General features: G+C 48.7%; 1 protein-coding gene across 1 annotated transcript in view; it reads right to left on the bottom strand.

The window, feature by feature from the left end:
• PPIP5K2 (diphosphoinositol pentakisphosphate kinase 2) overlaps window positions 1-17,821 on the bottom strand; it is a 2,362,281-nt gene that overhangs the window by 79,075 nt on the left and 2,265,385 nt on the right. The window contains exon 33 of the mRNA XM_069625464.1: window positions 17-136. Coding sequence (XP_069481565.1) covers window positions 17-136 — 120 coding nt within the window. The remainder of the gene's footprint in view (window positions 1-16; window positions 137-17,821) is intronic.

The following is a 17,821-nucleotide window of genomic DNA, read 5'->3' as shown; positions in this document are numbered from 1 at the left end:
AAACATGTATACTTACTAAGGACAGGTTTCTCTTGCATTTGCCTATCAGCAGAATGTGGAATAGGTGTTGGAAGAATCTTTGTTGTGGTAAATGTATTCAAAGATATTTTTCTACCACCAAAGCATGTTGATGGGGCTGCAAGAAAAAAGATTCATTGTCTATTTATTAATGCCACAGGACTTTTTATACATTTTCTAACCAAATAATGACTAGCATGGGCAACACATGAAAGCTTTCAATATTATATATATATATATATATATATATATATATATATATATTTTAAAGAGTCAAAAAGAACTATCAACACTGTTTCATTGTTAGCAAAAAAACTAGTTATGGAAAATGCAAAAATACATTAAAATAAATAGATACAATGCACAGGAAAGGTGTCAATACCATTAATTAGTTATAGTGAGTAGATGCAATATATGCCTTTTTCAAAGCAGTATGACAAAATGCTTAAATTCGGAGACCACATATACTGAGTGAAAATCAACGTAGCTTTTTTGGAGATAGAACTCCATTATCAGAAAGTGCTGTCCAGTTGGTTTTTGAAGTGTTCAGGAGATTATTGAACCTTGGGGGTGCACACATGATAGTGGAGCACTACCACTTACATGAGCGTACAAGACATGGTTACAAAAGCACAAAACAATCTCTTATCTTGGATCCAGTTCAGTTAGGAATACATTTGCATACCAATTAATTAGACTACTGGTCAGATATTGCCTTCCTAAATAGGTTGGCCTTATCAGTTCAGAGGTTTAGTTGCCTCTAATTTGTCAATGCCGTCTAGCTATAGCTGTAATGTGAAAATAAATTCAGGTGGAATAGTGGAAGAAGGCTGTCTCCTCATTCAGAAGTGAATTGTTTTGGTCGCTTACACATACATGTTCACCGAACAAGTGAAGAAATAAAGATCAAGAAAACATTGTCTAAAAACAGTTCACTCTGAAAAAATAGCAAATACTTGAATGGTTTTCCATAAATATCACATGTGCTTATTGTAAGGGTGCAGAAGGAGGAGACTGACACACTGGTGGCATTGTTCGTTGCTAAAGACCTATCTATTCAGGAAAATAAAGAGAAAACCTAACTTTCCCCATCTCAAAGAGGGGTTTCCCTGCCTCAAATAAAACACTAAGGGTTCTCTCAGAAGGTCTGTGTAAATCTATAGTCCACCGTCCTGTGTCAAAACCCGTGCTTCTGTGCCTTATACTTAAACCTAAACTAAAGATAAAGTAAACCTTCTTGGTTTAGAGGAATGACTCCCTTCTTCTGGACTGGGGATAAAAGTTCAATTCCAGGTTTCTGCATCTTCTCAGGGGAATGGCTCCCTTCCCTAGGTCAACACAAAAGGCAGAGTTCAAACATTTCTCCTAGGCAGAGACAATGCCTATCTCTTAACACTCTGTATCAGCAAATCATTTGAACTTTGGTTACCGGAGAATGACTCCCTTCTACTATTGTCTTGATTTAACAGTTCAACACAGCCAGGAGGAATGGCTCCTTTCCCCTGGTCTTGGTTACCAGGAGAGTGACTCCCTTCTCCTGATATCTTGGCTTCAGTTTGATATAACCAGGGGGAATGACTCCCTTCCCCAGGTCTCTTTCCACTTGGTTGCACAGTTCAATACCACCAGGGGGAATGACTCCCTTCACCTGGTCTATGTACTGCATAGCTTCAAACTCGCAGTTCTCAAATGTTAGAAGGGTCCACGACCCTGGCTTCTCTTCTTTGAATGGCTTCACTTGGTATCCCTCTCTACCAAGTATTGGAACGAGGAAGATGACATGTTAATTTCCGATTTCGGGTCCCAGACCCCAGTTTCTCTCTCTTTTCGGTTTTGCCCACCCACCTGGTTCACTCTCCTGCCAAGTATGACCATGAGGAAGATACCTCGATTCTTGAGATCCCGTTTTCTGTCACTCTTCAGTTGGGCCCACTTAGCTTACTCTCTCGCCAAGTACTGTCATGAGGAAGAGGCCTTGATTCTTGATTCTGATATGGATCCTAGACCCCTCTCGCATAAACAATAGTTCTCCCTTCTCCAATGACTCTCTGTCTTCACATTCGGGTCCCACCCTACTCTGGTGGTTAGTGGTTTTTGTTAGGTCACTGGGATAAGGAAGAGTTCCTCTGATGCAAGACCCTACCAGGCCTTCCGAACTTCCCTGTACCGGTCACTGGGATCAGGTAGCACTCCAGTTCTTCCTGGGATCGGGCGTCTTGATGGCAGCACCAGCGTTCTTTTGCTGCGGTCCGTCAGCTGCTTGGGTCTGCGCTCAACTTCTCTGCTTAACGGTCTCAATGCTGCCAAAAGACCGTCCGGTCCACCTGGTCACAGTCACACCACCGCACTGGTTGTGGCCGGGAGGTCACTTCTACCTCGACCTCCTGTGTACTTCCACAGCTGCTCGCCTGCATCCGCCACTCCACCTGGTTCTTCTCTGGATGAGGCTTGAAAATTGCAGTTTTGTTGTGGACTGAAGACAAGTAGTCCTCCTTCAAATTCCCTTTTGTGGCACAGGCTACACACTGACACAATGTCAACATCTTTAGCTGCAGTTTTCATGTCAGTCCTTCCTCCTCCTAAAGGCCACCTTGTCCCAGTACGTGGGGCAGGCAAACCCTCAGAGTTCTCAAAGAACTTCTTTGTCCTAGTACATTTGGTTATGTCAATCTTACATATGTTACAGAAGTATATGGGCCTAACCTCAATATAAGAGTTTGTGATGAGAGTGGGGCTTAATCAGTGATGAGGTGTATAGAGATGGGTGGAGAGTGGGTATACTGCATTCTCCTGAGTTGTTCTCCCTTGTCCCCAGAGGGGAGGTCTCTTCCCATGAGATCCTCCCGCTGAGTACCACCTCCGAGAGGACTATCAGGCAGACGCCTTGTGACGGCATCTCGGGATTCGTCACAATATTTTAACATACCATCTTTAGTGACGTAGAAGTTAGGCAGAAAGTTGGAGATTTACAATCTGGCTATTTAGCAGCTAATGTGAAACTAGCAGGTGGCCTGTGTTACCGATCATATGTGATACTAACTTGCCTGGATAGTCTTTTCATGTAAGTATATGTGGTCTCCTGATTGAAGCATTTTGACCATTCTGCTTTGAAAAATGACTGTTGCAACTACTCAGTGACTAATTAATGATGCCTTGATACCTTTCATTTGCACTGTATCTATTTATTTTAATGTATTTTCACATTTTGCGTAACTAGTTTTATCTCAAAATAAGGAATTCATGACAGGTCACTTCAAGAGCAATTAGAATGAAAACGCAGCCTGTGCGCTTTTAAATGTAAATTGAAGCATAGCAGGCATTGTGTGATAAATAGAACACATGATAGGTGAACTAGGCAATAGTATGACTCAGACTCATAGGATACAACCCACGTGGTTGAGCATGCAGTGTCTTTCTGTATAGACTATGCAATTAGTTTTGCTGGCAAGCAAGTATATTTGATGTTCTCTTTATTTTGAAGCCGATTCACTTTGTTCTTATTTAATTTATGATGAAATGACTACTGCTCTGCAGGATTACAAGAATGAGCAGTGTGCATGTCTTTTGAAAAGGTAAAGAAAGAGGGTTTACAGTCATCAACATCTTCTAAGGAATACCAGGGCGAAAGGGCCTCTTCAAATACATTCTGTTCTTGTCTTATCTTTGGGGCTCTGCAGAGTAGCGGCAGGCTTTTCAGCATTGAATCGGTAGTATGAGGGCTTTTGACACAAAGCCATGGTTGAATCAGGGAGTGGCGAGAACAGGTTTCAACAGTGCGTTACAAATCAGCAGTAGCGACAGTTTCCCGATCGAAGACACTGGGCATGGCAGCCGATGTTGGGTTGGCAGCGCTGTAAAACTCAGCACCCTCAATGTAGAGAAGCAGAGACATGACTTTGGTGGCAAGCAGGCTCGGCTGGCACAGCACAGCATTTAGGTAATTAATCGGCTTAGAGCTAGAAGATGGTTACCAGATGCAAGCATCAAGTTGGGTAAGTGTGAAGGCACAAGGTCCAGGTACGCGTCATTGGCGCTTACCATGCCTCCCCCACTGGTCGCATCCTTGTGCCTTTGGGTCAGCTCCATTGCGGTTACCTTCTTTTGCTACTGTTTTCTGTCAGGCATGCTCCTTCCTTTTCTGATTTCACCTTTGCTGATCTTTATTACACTTGTGCAATAACTGATGATAAGTTAAAAGGGAGTGTTTAAGGGTTGAGGGAAGCATGGTTGAGAGAACCTGTCTAACATGTCCTGTGATGAATCTAGCAATGTCTCTCTGGGGAAACTCTAATCGATCCCGACCCTGGGGGTGGCTGCCTGAGGGCGGGCAATATGGGAGGAGACAACCCTCATGGGAGGGAAGGAGACTCACTGGCAGGAACATGGTATCCCCCTTCCCACTCAGGGTAGAGCACCAACCCCTTGAATTCCCAAACCTGTATTACCTACTCTGATATAGAAGCAGTCCATCCACTTTGCACTGACAGTAGGGATCTGTCCTATACTTTTTGTAAAAGGACTGGGATGAGGAAGAGCACAAGATCAATACAGAGCGCTGAAGCTTCAGAAGTAGTGGCGCGCTCTCAGTGTTTGGATGGATCCGATAAGTGCAGAGGCATTTAAAATACTGGTACTGCAAGGAAGATGGAGAACCACTATACCCAACGATGGTCGGAAAGCTAGGAAGAAGCCAGGTATAGCGGTTAGCAGAAGATCTCCAACCAGTGCTGCCACAAGAAGCTCAAAGGTGGAAGGTATGCCGCATGGAGGCCTGCAGCAGGAGCCGCAGTGAAGTGGAGACTACGGCAGAGCGGTACCGGAGAGCCGACAAGACGCCAGCAGAAGGAGGAGGTGCCCCCCTGGAGAAACCGAAGAACGCAGAGAAAGCTGAAGCCGACACAAGAGAACGGTGAGCCGAGAGAGGGGAATTGGGAAACTGGGGTGCTTCACATAGTATACCACATGCTGAGGAAAGAGAGTGATGCAAACTTGAGCAAGGGAGCTTGAACGCTGAGTATATGTCGGAAGGAAAGGGGGTTGAAGACCCAGAGTCTGAATGAGGCAGACTTAACTGTGGAGGAAGTCCTGGCAGGAGAGTGTACCAGGCAACCTGTTGCGAGTTTGGGACCAGCACTAAATTGTGAATGAACTGTTAGAGTCAAGAAGAGAAAAGAGAACCTCTGAGGTGTGTGAAATCAAGGGAAAATGCATATTTTAAGGAGATATTGTGAACTCTAAAGAGCCTGAGAAACTCTGGGGAAGGGGGATTGTGAACCTGTGATTATTGGTTTATTTCTGTACCTTTTGGGACTTTGTGTAGGGACTTTGGAAAAAAGCTGCAGATGGCCAGATGAAAGACTATAGGCCTCATTATAAGTTTGCCGGTCCGGTAAAATACAAGTTCTGGTCGCGGCTGCCTTCCGGCCTGGCGGCGTACCAGCACCCGCGAGCAGAGCATGTTGGATGCACCGGCACAATTCTGAATGGCGCCGTTGAATCCAGCCTCCCCATTCCCATTGAACCTTATGGGGCTCAAATGGGAATGGGGAGCATTTTTTTACGGTGCCTGCGAATGGGCAATTACCGGGTCCAGCGGGGCCGTAATGACCCGGTAATTGCCCATTTGCGGGCGCTGGAAAAAATATTATACCGGCACGGCTACTGCTGGTATTTTAATGAGCCCCTATGTCCCTTTAGACTTTACTCTGAGTTTGCATTTAAGGGTCAGGTTAGGAGTTTGGACGCTGGACAGAGAACGCTTTCCTTTTGGACATTGTGACACTCACATCCTTTACTTTCGTTGTGGCATAGGTCTTTCGCCAACCCTCTCTTTTCTTTAATAAAAGTCTATAGCAATCATCACAATGCCCCTGTGTCCGAGTCTTACTCCTAATTCCTTACAGTCTTTTGTTTCTTTGCAGCCTGGCATTTTGGGACACAGTCGTCTGCCCTTTGCCAAATCACTGGGCCAGTGTAGTTTTCATATCTCATTGGCTGGGGTATTGGAAGCAAGTTTTTGTCCTGATGGGATTCAGTCCAGCTCATGACAGGAAGTTAAAGACTCAGCTGGTCTCAGATGCAGAGATTCTGCTTTTAGCGAAACTTGGAGATGTGGAGGTGGAAGAAAGTCGAGGTCAGAGAACTTTGGCGGCTCCTTTGTAGCAGATTTAAGACACGTGCCAAATTGGCTTCGAGGCAGTTTGGAGTTCCAGGGAGAACCATTGATCGCTTTCTTGGTTCTGTGGTCGCTGTGAGAGGAGGGTCTTGGGGGCAACACAAGTCCTTTTTTTTCCCTGCCCAATCAGGAAAGATTGTGGAGGGCACCTGCAGAGGTACAGTCACCACTGGTGCCAGGCGGTCCAGGGTACCAGTGCCTTAGTTGCAGTAGGTCTTTGTCCACACAACAGTCTAACCCCTAATGTGGCCTTGGGTTGGATACTGAGAAGAGCTTAACTTTCCCTGTAGCCTTCTGTCTTCATTTCTATAGCAAAAGGCTTTTGACAAGTCTGTGGGCCTCATTACCAGTTCTAGGGTATGTTAAAAATGTGGCAGAAGAACAAGTTACTTCTTACCTTGTAATGTTCTTTTGACGGGATGTTCCTCCGACGCATTCCTTATCTTTGATAATACGTTTCCAGCTTGCTGGCCTCAGAAATGTTTTCTGTAGACGGCGCTGCGCGTCGACGTCCGCCGAGTCGAAGTCCCTCAACGGCCTCCGTATCGGCGCCGACGTCCCCATGCCCATAAATAGCCACGCGCTGCGTCCGTTGCTCAGTTCCGTTTTGTAGCATAAGAAAAGTCATGCCTGAATTGGTTATTGACCTTGAAGGAGCGTAAGATGCAACCACAGGGAAGTATTACTGCGGGGATGGATGGGAGGGGCGATAAGGAATACGTCGGAGGAACATCCCGTCGAAAGAACGTTACAAGGTAAGAAGTAACTTGTTCTTCGAAGGGATTGTGTCCTCCGACGTATTCCTGATCTTTGATAGACTCCCATAGCAGTGGCATGTAATTGGAGGTGGGAGTAAGAATGTTATGTATCCCTTTAGGGATGGACTGAATGTAATACGGTCTTGCCAAATCTGGTCTCTTGACTAGTGGAGGAATCCAGGTTGTAAAATTTTCTGAACGTATGTGCGGACGACCATGTGGCAGCCGCACATATGTCTCGGACCGGTACCCCTCTTTGGAGAGCCGAAGAGGCTGCGATATCCCTGGTTGAATGAGCCCTAAGATTTTGGGGTGGCTCTTTCCCTGCCAGTTTGTAACATCCCAGAATGGCCAAAATAATCCACCTGGAAATGGTTTATTTTGTTATGGGTAGTCCCAACTTGTGACCTGAGTATCCTACAAACAGTTGGTCTGCTTGCCTGATCCTAGCCATTCTGCTGATGTAAAAGCTGAGAGCTCGCCTTGGGTCCAGCCTATGTAGCCTTTCTTCCTCTTTCCCCGGATGGGGAGGAGGGTAGAACGAAGGTAAGGTAATTTTCTGAGTAATATGAAATTCAGAAACCACCTTTGGGAGGAAATTAGGCTTCACCTGTAGGACAACTTTGTCCTTGTGGAAAATTGTATGTGGGGGTTTACAGGAGAGAGCTTGTAGCTCGCTCACCCTCCTAGCAGATGTTAGTGCTACCAATAGGACAGTTTTAAGCGTGAGAAATCTTAGCGAACAAGATTTAAGTGGTTCGAATGGAGTGCCCATTAGGAAGTTTAAGACTAAATTTAAGTCCCATAAGGGAATCTGGAATGGTTTTGGAGGATAAACATTAGTTAATCCCTTGAGAAATTGTATCACTAGAGGTAGTTTGAAATTTGATGGTTCCTCCGCAGTGCGCTTGAAGATAGAAAGCGCTGCGAGATAGCCTTTTACAGTGCCAACTTGAAGGCCTGACTTTGCCAAGTAGAGTAGAAACGATAACACCGTTGGTGTACCACATGAAAAAGGGTCGATATTCTCTTCCCTACACCAGCTGCAAAATTTGTTTCAACGGCAGCGGTATAAAGACTTTGTTGCTGGCCTTCTGGCCGAAAGCAACACCTCCATGACGTCATCAGGGAGATCCCAATCCTTGTACCTCACCCTTTCAGAAGCTAAGCGTGAAGGTTGAGGGTTCTGGTGTCTGGATGGCGAACCTGACCTCCCTTCTGGGAGAGAAGATTCTCTTTGAGTGGAAGACGGATTGGAGAGCAGATGGACATATCTAGAAGGTCCAGGTACCACGTTCTCCTGGCCAGTCCGGGGCAATTAGGATCATGGTTTTCCGGAATCTTCTCAACCTCCTGATCATTTGAGGAATAACAGGGACTGGTGGGAACGCGTAAAGGAATGGAAACTCCCAGTCCACTACGAACGCGTCTCCTAGAGCTCCTCTCGGGGGAAATTCCCTTGAACAGAACAGATCGCACTTCCTGTTGGTGCTTATGCCGAACCGATCCACCTGAGGGGTTCCCCAAAGGGCGAAGATCTCTTGAAGGACTTCCTGAGCTAGCTCCCACTTTTGGGAGACTGTGCTCTGTCTGCTCAGGGCGTCCGCTGTCAAGTTTTTCTCTCTGGCTAGGTGGACTGCCGATAGAGAGATTCCTTCCCAAATTGCCCAAAACCAGAGCTGCATTGCCTCTCTGCACAGTGGCAGTGATCCTACGCCTCCTCTTTTGTTGAGGTAGGGCATGGCCACCGTGTTTGTCCGTCATTATCAGGACATTTCTCCCCTGTACTGATGGCAGGAAAGCTTCCAGCGCTAGTCTGATCGCTCTCAGCTCCAATAGGTTGATGTGAAGTCTGGACTCCGATGGAGACCAATGACCGCTGATGGTCAAGTCTTTGGCATGGGCTCCCCACCGCGTGAGTGAGGCGTCTGTGACTGTTATCTCCGGCCATGGTTGCCAAAACAGTTCTCCTTTCAAGATGTTCTCTGGATAGGCCCACCATTGAAGGTTGCGGGCTACTTTGTCCGGAATCTGGAGGAGATCTGTCATTTTCCCTGAGAATTGCGACCACTGAGTTCTCAGTGCCCACTGAAGGGATCTCATTCTCAGGCGAGCCTCTGGCACAAGAAAGATGCAGGATGCAATGAGGCCTAGCAACCTCAAAAAGTCGAAGGCTGGGAGACGTTGGGCATTTTGAAACTTGTTGACCATCTGCAGAATATCTTGAGCCCTCACCTCTGGTGACGTGGCTTTTCCCAGGGAAGTGTCCAGGACTGCTCCGATGAATTGGAGTCTCTGTCATGGTATCATCTGTGACGTCTTTAAATTGAGGGAGAAGCCCAGTTTGTGAAGGAAGTGGCAGACATAATCTAGCTGGATCTGAGCTTGTTCTGAAGATACAGCCCTGATCAGCCAATCGTCCAGGTAGGGATAGACGTGGATCCCTTCTCTCCTTAGACTCGCAGCCACTACCGACATTAGCTTGGTGAAGACCCTCGGGCGGAGGTCAGCCCAAATGGCAGAACTCGAACTTGATAATGAGAGTCGCCAATTGCGAACCTCAGGTATTTCCTGTGTTTGAGATGGATAGGCACATGGAAATAAGCATCCTGAGGGTCCAGGGATACCAGCCAGTCCTGGAGCTGTAGGGCCTGAAGGATCTGAGAGAGAGTTACCATCTTGAACTTGTCCTTCCTGAGGAACTTATTCAATTCTCCTAAGTCCAGGATGGGTCTCAGTCCTCCATCCTTCTTTGGTATGAGAAAGTAGGGGGAGTACCAGCCCTTGTTCCTGCCCGCTACAGGTACCAGTTCTATGGCACCTTTCTCTAGCAGGTCTATAATTTCCTGCAAGAGGAGCGGATCTGGAACTTTTAGAGAGCTGTGCCCCGGTGGATGACTCTGAGGGATGTGTAGAAAGGGTAGGCAGTAACCCTGGGCAACTGTCTCCAATGCCCAAGCATCTGACGTTATAGCCTGCCATTCCATCAGATGGTGAGTTAACCTGCCCCCTACAGGTGTCTTGTGTGGAAAGACCTCAGAGTGGTTTGGGGGCGGCTGATGCAGATGCCGAGGGTAAAGAGGCACCTGCTGCTGCTGCGGCCTTATTACCTTTGACCCGTCCACCTCGGGTGGATCTCCTTTGGCCTCTTTGAGCCAGCTGTCCTCTGACTTTCCCGAATGCGGAATAATAGCGAAAGGACTTTCCTCTTCCAGAGGTTCCTGAGGGGCGAAAAGGAGTTTGGCAGATTGCAGCTCCTAACCATTTTGCCACTGCTTTAGATGTTTGCAACTTTTCCAGACTGTCATCAGCCTTCTTTCTGAATAATGAAGAGCCGTCAAAGGGCATATTCAAAAGTCTGGCCTGTACATCTGGAGCAAAGCCAGTCTTTCCCAACCATGCATGCCTGCGGATTGTTGTACTTGCCGCCATGGCCCTGCTGATACTGTCAGCGGAATTGATGCCAGTTTGAAGTGACTCGCACATGGCATCTTTGCCATCCTTCGGGTATGCTGTCAGCCGCTGATGAAGCACACTCCCCCAGTGTGTGACTGAACCTGGCAAGCGTACAGGTGGCGTTGATGGACTTCAATGCCATACTACAAGCAGAGAAGACTTTCTTCGCCATAGAATCGTACCTCTTGTCATCTCTATCCTGTGGGACAGTAGGGTAAGCGGTCCTACTGATAGATGAAGTTGCTGCTTGGACCACCAGGCTCTCTGGAGTCGGGTGTTTTGATAAGTATTCAGGGTAGGCAGCCGCTACCCTATACTTGGCTGACAATCTTTTATTGACCACAGGGATAACTTCAGGAGTTTCCCAATTAGATGTAATTTTCCTTTGTAAAGCTGCATGGAAGGGGACCACAGGATCCACCTGTGGACCTTTGTCTAATATGTCTGTCAGGTCATCCTGTTGAAAAACAGGCGAAGGCGCAGACCAACCCATAAATTCAATATTTCTTGCCATAAGGGTTCTATAGGGTGTTTCGGCATGTTCCCCTGGGTCTAGCTTAACAAATTCCACTTCTGGGGAAGTGTCCAGCCCACTTGCCACATGTAGTGACTCCTGTAGGTCCTTCAACCTTCTTTCCTCGGAGGTGAAATCCTCTGAAACAGGCAGTGTGGTCCTCTGCAACCCAAAGGTTTCCTGGTCAGAATCTTCCCCCTCTTCATAAATTGAAGATAGTCCAGGGTACTCTGACCTCTGAAATGGTGTAAAATCCATCTCTAAGGCAGAAGGAGCCAAACTCGTCAGTATTGGGCGAGAAACCGTCGATGTCGTTGACGCCGATGTGACAGGCTTCGAAGTTGCCGAGAACGGCATCGAGAAAACTGGAAGAGGTCTCGAAGAACTCGAGAGGATCAGGATCCTACTCAAGGATGTCGACGACGGTCTCGGCGTTGTGCCGGAGGCCCTTGGAATCACCGTTGGCTGTGGAGTAGCCTTAGTCTTTTCTTTCATCGGCGTCGATGATGTCGAGTCGATAGACCGATGCGTCGAAGACCCCTTCGACAACGGCGTCGATGGTGCCGATCCATGTGTCGAAGGAATCTTCGACGACGTCGAAGGTGGTGCCTTCTTACCCGATGGCTCATGGCGCTCTCGGGTGGAATGTTTCGCCGGGTGCAGCGACTCGCAGCGTTTTGATTTTTGGGGTTTTTCACCCGGGGTATCACCCTCAGCTGTCTTCGAGGGGGTCGAGGCTGCTTTCTCGAAGACGCTTAACATTTTCTTTCTGAATTCCTCCCACTCAGCCTGAGAGCTGTGTTTTGTGGGACAGGAGACCCTTTCTGGGGAAACAGAAGACGACGAGGAAGGGGATCTTAGACGTCTCTTCTTTGAGTGTCTTGATCTCGACGAATGGTGGGAGCTACTTCGAGATCTAGAATGGGAATGTTTTCGATGGCGAGGAGACGAATGCCTCGACTCAGCCGAAGAAGCCTTCGAAGGAGGTTTTGACTGACTTACCTCTCTCGAGCTTCCCCTTGCGCTCCTTCAAGGCTTTCGCCATCATGGACATGCAGTCCTCACACTCCGAACAATGGTGCTCGGCTCCCAAGCACCACAAGCAGATCCTGTGTGGATCCGTTATCAACATTTTTTTACCGCAGTCTCGACATTTCTTGAAGCCGGATCGCGGCGTCGTCGGTTCCGATGAAGATGCCATCGAGAACGAGTTGGTTTATTTATTCGAGTAGATATAGAGGGTTATCCTGAAAGAACTGAGCAACGACGTTCCGAGGCCCCACGAAGTGCGGAAAAACTGAACTAAGCAACGGACGCAGCGCGTGGCTATTTATGGGCATGGTGACGTCGGCGCCAATACGGTGGCCGTCGAGGGACATCGACTCGGCGGACGTCGACGCGCAGCGCCCTCTACAGAAAAGATTTCCGAGGCCAGCAAGCTGGAAACGTACTATCAAAGATAAGGAATACGTCGGAGGACACAATCCCTTCGAAATACCTTTACTGCCACTTTTTTGGGTGTTAATGGAATTGCTGCCGTTTTTACCACACCAGGAATTAAGAGTGTGGAGGCAAAGTAGAGGATTTACCTGCAGGAAAAAGCTGAAGGTAAATCCTCAATTGTTGGAATTACTGTGATGCTGGAAATGCATCGGAGGGACCGGGCCTCCATATCCTTGTCCTTTACTGCTTTTCATCGTGTGTTCTGTCGTGTTTTCCGCGCAGGAGTTCATGTGGGACTCCTGGCGGTGCAGCTCTCTTTCTTTTGGTTTGGTGAACGGACCCGTGGGATACCCTTATGGCACCCATGGGTGGGGGTACAGCCCTGTGCTCCTAGTGTATGTTTTTGGGCACCTGTGGGTGGCCCACAGAGCAGGGTATGGGCTGGTGGCAGCTCCATGCTGAATTTGACAGGTGCGCGGCGTATCCTCCATTTTGGAATACCCCGGCCCTGCCATTGGGATCAGTTGATTCCTGATGGAAAACAAGATGGCCCCGGTGGCCTCTTGCTTTCTATTACCCATTACCTTGTTTTCCCAAAGTCCTGGGAAGCCCTGACTCTGTCCCTTCCCCCTGACTGGCTGTTGGGTGGAAATGCCATATATGGTGTTGTTGTGAAGGCCCAGTCAGACTAGCTGGAGCCTTCCCGGTGATGTATGTTGTGGGTACCTCCTGTGGGTGGGACCTGGGTGAATAGAGTGTGTGACGAATATGCATTCTGTGTTGTGGGTGTCTAGTATCTGGTGGTTGACACAATGACTGAGACAACCCTGCCCGAAACCGGTATGAATGCAGCTTCGAGTGTTGAATGGCTCGGTACTTGTCCCAATACACATAACCTGTTGTGAGTGTCTGGAGAGAAGTGAATGGCCTGAATACCTCGTGTGCCCGATTGGCTGCCTGCCTGCATGAATGCCCGTAGTCGTGATTGGATGCTTGAGTGTGACCCAGCGGAATGAATGGGAGATGAACAGTATATCTGGGGACCTCTCACTGCTAGGAATCGTGTTTAGAAGCTGAAGTCCACTACGACGAGTAACTGGATTAACTGACGCTTGACCTTGAAGCCTTGCTGGACGAGAAGAATTGCTGTTGCTCTACTTCACAATCTGAAAGCTGCTGTGCCCCAAGGACTGACCCAGAGAGGACCTGGTAAGGCGCCCTCTTCCCGAGCTACGAGGGACCATCATGCACAGCTGATCTTTGCCAACGCTCCCTGGTAGACAGACCTTCGACAGGCTGCCGACCCGATACGGGGACTGCTGCGGAACTCCAAGGAGAAGCACCCGGACTGTTGTCCGCCACTATCGACGACCGCCATCGCCGACCGGAGCCGCCGTGCTCCCGTTTGCCTAAGAACTTCAACTGATCATCGGACGCTCTCGTCTGCATCGGCATCTGCTTGTCTCCCACCGGAGAAGGCCCGACCGTCGACGCGCTGAGGAGCATCCACCGGTGGGTTTCCCGCCACCTACAGACTGCAGAGACGCCCTCGACTCGACGCCCTTGCTGGGCCACAGTTCTTCATCATCTATTTGCGGTCCAGAACTATTGTCACTGAGGTGCCCCGCACGCCTCCTCCTTGCAGGACGCCAACGCTCTGTCGTCGACGAGCACCGCTAGGAACGAAGCTGCCACCTCCCTGCCATAGTTCACCCTGTTCACCGTCGGGCGTTAGACGACCCGTGACTCCTGCCTTAAAGGGAGGGCACTCAAGAAGGGCCGTCGATTCCCCGACACCGAACGCCAAGTTCCCCCACACCCCTCGACGATCCGTGGCTCCCGCCTGAAAGGGAGGCACTCAAGAAGGATCGGTCGGCGCATCGTCAGAGAACTCTACTCCACCAGGTACATTGGGGGGGTAAAACCTTAACAGGAAGAAGTAAGACTATTGAACATTTGGATTGGGCTTGTGCTATATATCTTTATCTGCAGGTTGCCCAGGTGGGGGGGATCTCCACACAGAACTGTGCCTAGTGGTAGGGGTCAGTATTCTGCCTATTGTTTTAACCATCTTACGTTCCTGCCTATCTCTATTGCTGGTTTACTCGTTATTGATTTGTGTGACATTTTAACCGTACAGTTGATGCACTTTAATGAGATTTGATAACATTAGTGGTACCACTCTAGACGTGTATATATTTATCATTATTGACTTCCAAGTACAAAGTTCGTTATTGTGATTGTGTACATACCTTTGAATATTAATTATATAAAGACTGTGTTTTCAGTAATACAGTGTATGGACATTCCTTTGTGGGGGTTCGGGGAACACACTGTACTTAAGAACCAGCCCGCATCTCCTCCTGAGAAGCTAGGCCTTGATTGCTCGACTACGTTACCAATAATAGAGAATCTTGGCTGGGGTCCTCTGTGCCTCTCCTCTACCATATAGAGAGCAGAAATACAGACACCCCCTTCCGGTCTTTACACTGGTGGCAGGGGTGGGATGCTTATGGTTTTAAGAATCAGTGTATAACCGTGCCACTTACAAAATATCTGCACATTATTCGATTAAGGTTTGGGTGTGTACAAAATAACTGCATTACAAGCAATGGAGTCTATTGCAAATGGTAAATTGACTCAGAGGAGTTTAGAGGCTCTCCAGAGTGCTTGTGAAGCCAGGGAGTTAGACTTTGTGGATAAGTCTAGGGCTGAGCTGATAGCTGCCCTGGTGGACTACCAGACCGATGGTGAAACTCTTGATGAAGGGGGGAATGCAACCAATGAGGACTCTGCCCTGGGGTTTCTACTGAATCTGTTTCTGGGAATGCCGCCATTCCTGCTGCCTCTGTTCCGAACCCCAGCCATACCTTGGAACTTGAGTTATTAAGGATGAAATTGGCCTTTGAATATCGCAAGTTGGAAATAGATGCTGAGCTTAAGAAAGAGGAGCTGGCGCAACAGGTGGAACTCAAGAATAGGGATCTTGAACTCAAAGACAAAGGACACTGAATGTCAGAGAATCCAGCTAGAGAAAGCTTGAGTGGAGACTTCAGCGAAACCCAGTGAGAGTGTCAGGTCCCCAGCCACTAAATTTATGAAGGATTTGGTTGGTGTGTTTTCGGAGGGTTCTGATATCCTCCAATGGATTGAAGCATTTGAAATGGCTTGTGCAATTCATGATGTTGACAAAAGAGATTGGGCTAAGTGTTTGCTAAGCAGAGTGCCTCAAACTGGATATGACTGTATTCTGAAGTTGAGTGTGGAAGAACAGGGTCGGTATGAGTGTATGAAATCTGCTTTGATTGCCAAGTTTGGCAAGACACCTACCCAATACCTTAAAAGGTTCAGGGATTTAGAGAAAAGAGAAAATGTGCCTTGGGTCGACTAGGTGAGTGCTGCGCACATGAATATGATGGGGTGGATTGACGGTTACAAGGTGAAAACTTTTGTTGAATTGTCCCACCTGTTGTTTTTTGAGCATTTTTCTGAAGCCTGTTCACCGGAGCTACGTCAGTATGTTGCTGACCAGAACATTTTGGATCCCTCTAAGCTGGCTAGGTTGGCTGACAAGTGGGTCTCCCACCGGGTGTCCCCTAAGGACTCCAGTGGGAAGTACAAGGACAAAGAAAAGGGGGTCTCTCAGAAAGCTGAGGAGTCCCAAAAGCAGTCACAGTCGAATAAACCTAAACCCTCCTCTCCTGAGACCCAAAAATCTAGTGGGGATAAGTCATCTGTGGGTGGGAATAAGAGTAGTGGTCCACCTGCTGCAAAGCAGGCTCCCGATGGTTCCCGTACCGTACCCCGCACTCCTGGCACTTGTTGGGCTCTGGATCACAAAAGGGGTGATTCCAAGTGTAAAGGTAAGGCACTCGGAGTACAGGCTGTCAGCCTGACCTACCCTTACCCCATGTCTGAGGTGGAGCCCACGGCCCCTCCCCTCCTCTACCGGGATCACTTTTGGTGCTCCCGTAGAGATTTCCTTAGTGTCCCTTGGGACCTGGGACCAGTACGCAGAAGTACTGGCGACTATCCCACAGAACACCCATAGATTTTTGACAAGTGTCCTCCTGAATGGCCAGCCTTCTACTGGTTTGAGAGACACAGGGGCAAGCATGACAGTGGTGGACAGGACCCTGCTCAAGCCAGAGGACCATGTAGATGCTCCTCTGAGAACCACCAGGTTAGCTGGTGGGCCTCCCAAATAATCGCCTGTAGCCCGAGTCACACTCGTAATTGGAGACAAGACAGCAAAGCTTCCTGTCCTGGTTCAGGACAACGTCTCTGCTAACATTCTGTTAGGTAACGATCTAGTCGAGTTGGGATTGATCACGGATGGTCTTCCCATGACTGCTGCTGCGGTCACTAGGTCACAGGGGACACCGGGTCTGGCTGTGAGTCAGGTACCCGAGCCGAAGGCGCGGCCTAAGGCACGACGAAGGAAGAGCAAGAAGGCCACCTCTGTGGAGGGAGTCCCTTCTCTTCCTGCTGTTCCTACAGCACCCATTGGGATCCATGCTCCGGACGGGCTGGGTCCAGTGGTAAACCCTGTCTCAACTCCTGTGGGAGAAGAGCCAGAAGACTCTCCTGTGGGAGAGGTTCTCAACCCGGAGGATCATCCCGATCTTCAATGCTTGTTAGCTGAAGGGGGACCCTCCCGGGCAGACTTCTGTAAAGGACAGAGAGAGTGTCCCTCCCTCTCTCGGGTCTGAGGAAACAGGCCCTGTCCCAGGCACAAGGCGAAGTGCCTAGGACTTTCCGGATTTATTGGGAGGGTGAGCTCCTTGTTAGTGAGCCCACTAAGCCTGAACCTGGTGCCCTCAAGAGGTTGGTGGTACCCCATGTTTACAGGCCCTTCCTACTGCAGTTGGTGCATGAGGTGCCCGTGGCTGGTCATCTTGGTACCAAGAAGACTAAGCAGAGGCTCTCTGCCCATTTCTACTGGCCTCGGATGGGAGTAGAAGTGGAGTCCCACTGCAGGACCTGCCCAACTTGTCAGTTGTCTGGCAAGACTGGAGGCAGTGTCATTGCCCCAATACAGCCATTGCCAGTGGTTGGCACACCGTTTGAGAGGGTGGGCATCGACATCGTCGGTCCCCTTGACCCTCCCATGTCAGGTGGACATCGGTTCATCCTGGTTTTGGAAGATCATGCCACCAGGTACCCTGAGGCTATACCCCTTCGGACTGTTACTGCCAAGGTGGTTGCCCGGGCCCTCCTGGGCATTTTCACCCGAGTTGGATTCCCCAAGGAGATTGTCTCTGACCGAGGATCCAACTTCATGTCTAGTTACATGAAAACCATGTGGAAAGAGTGCGGGCTAACCTACAAGTTCTCCACTTCTTACCACCCCCAGACCAATGGTTTGGTTGAGAGGTTTAATAAAACTCTCAAGGGCATGCTAGGTGTTTTGGATGAGCCCCTAAGGAGGAAATGGGATCTCCTCCTGCCATGCCT

The sequence above is a fragment of the Ambystoma mexicanum genome, chromosome 6p (genome assembly GCF_040938575.1).
Source record: "Ambystoma mexicanum isolate Mex_15411 chromosome 6p, UKY_AmexF1_1, whole genome shotgun sequence".
NCBI lineage: Eukaryota > Metazoa > Chordata > Amphibia > Caudata > Ambystomatidae > Ambystoma > Ambystoma mexicanum.
Note: the sequence above shows the minus strand (reverse complement) of the source record. Positions and strands in the feature narration are given on the sequence as shown.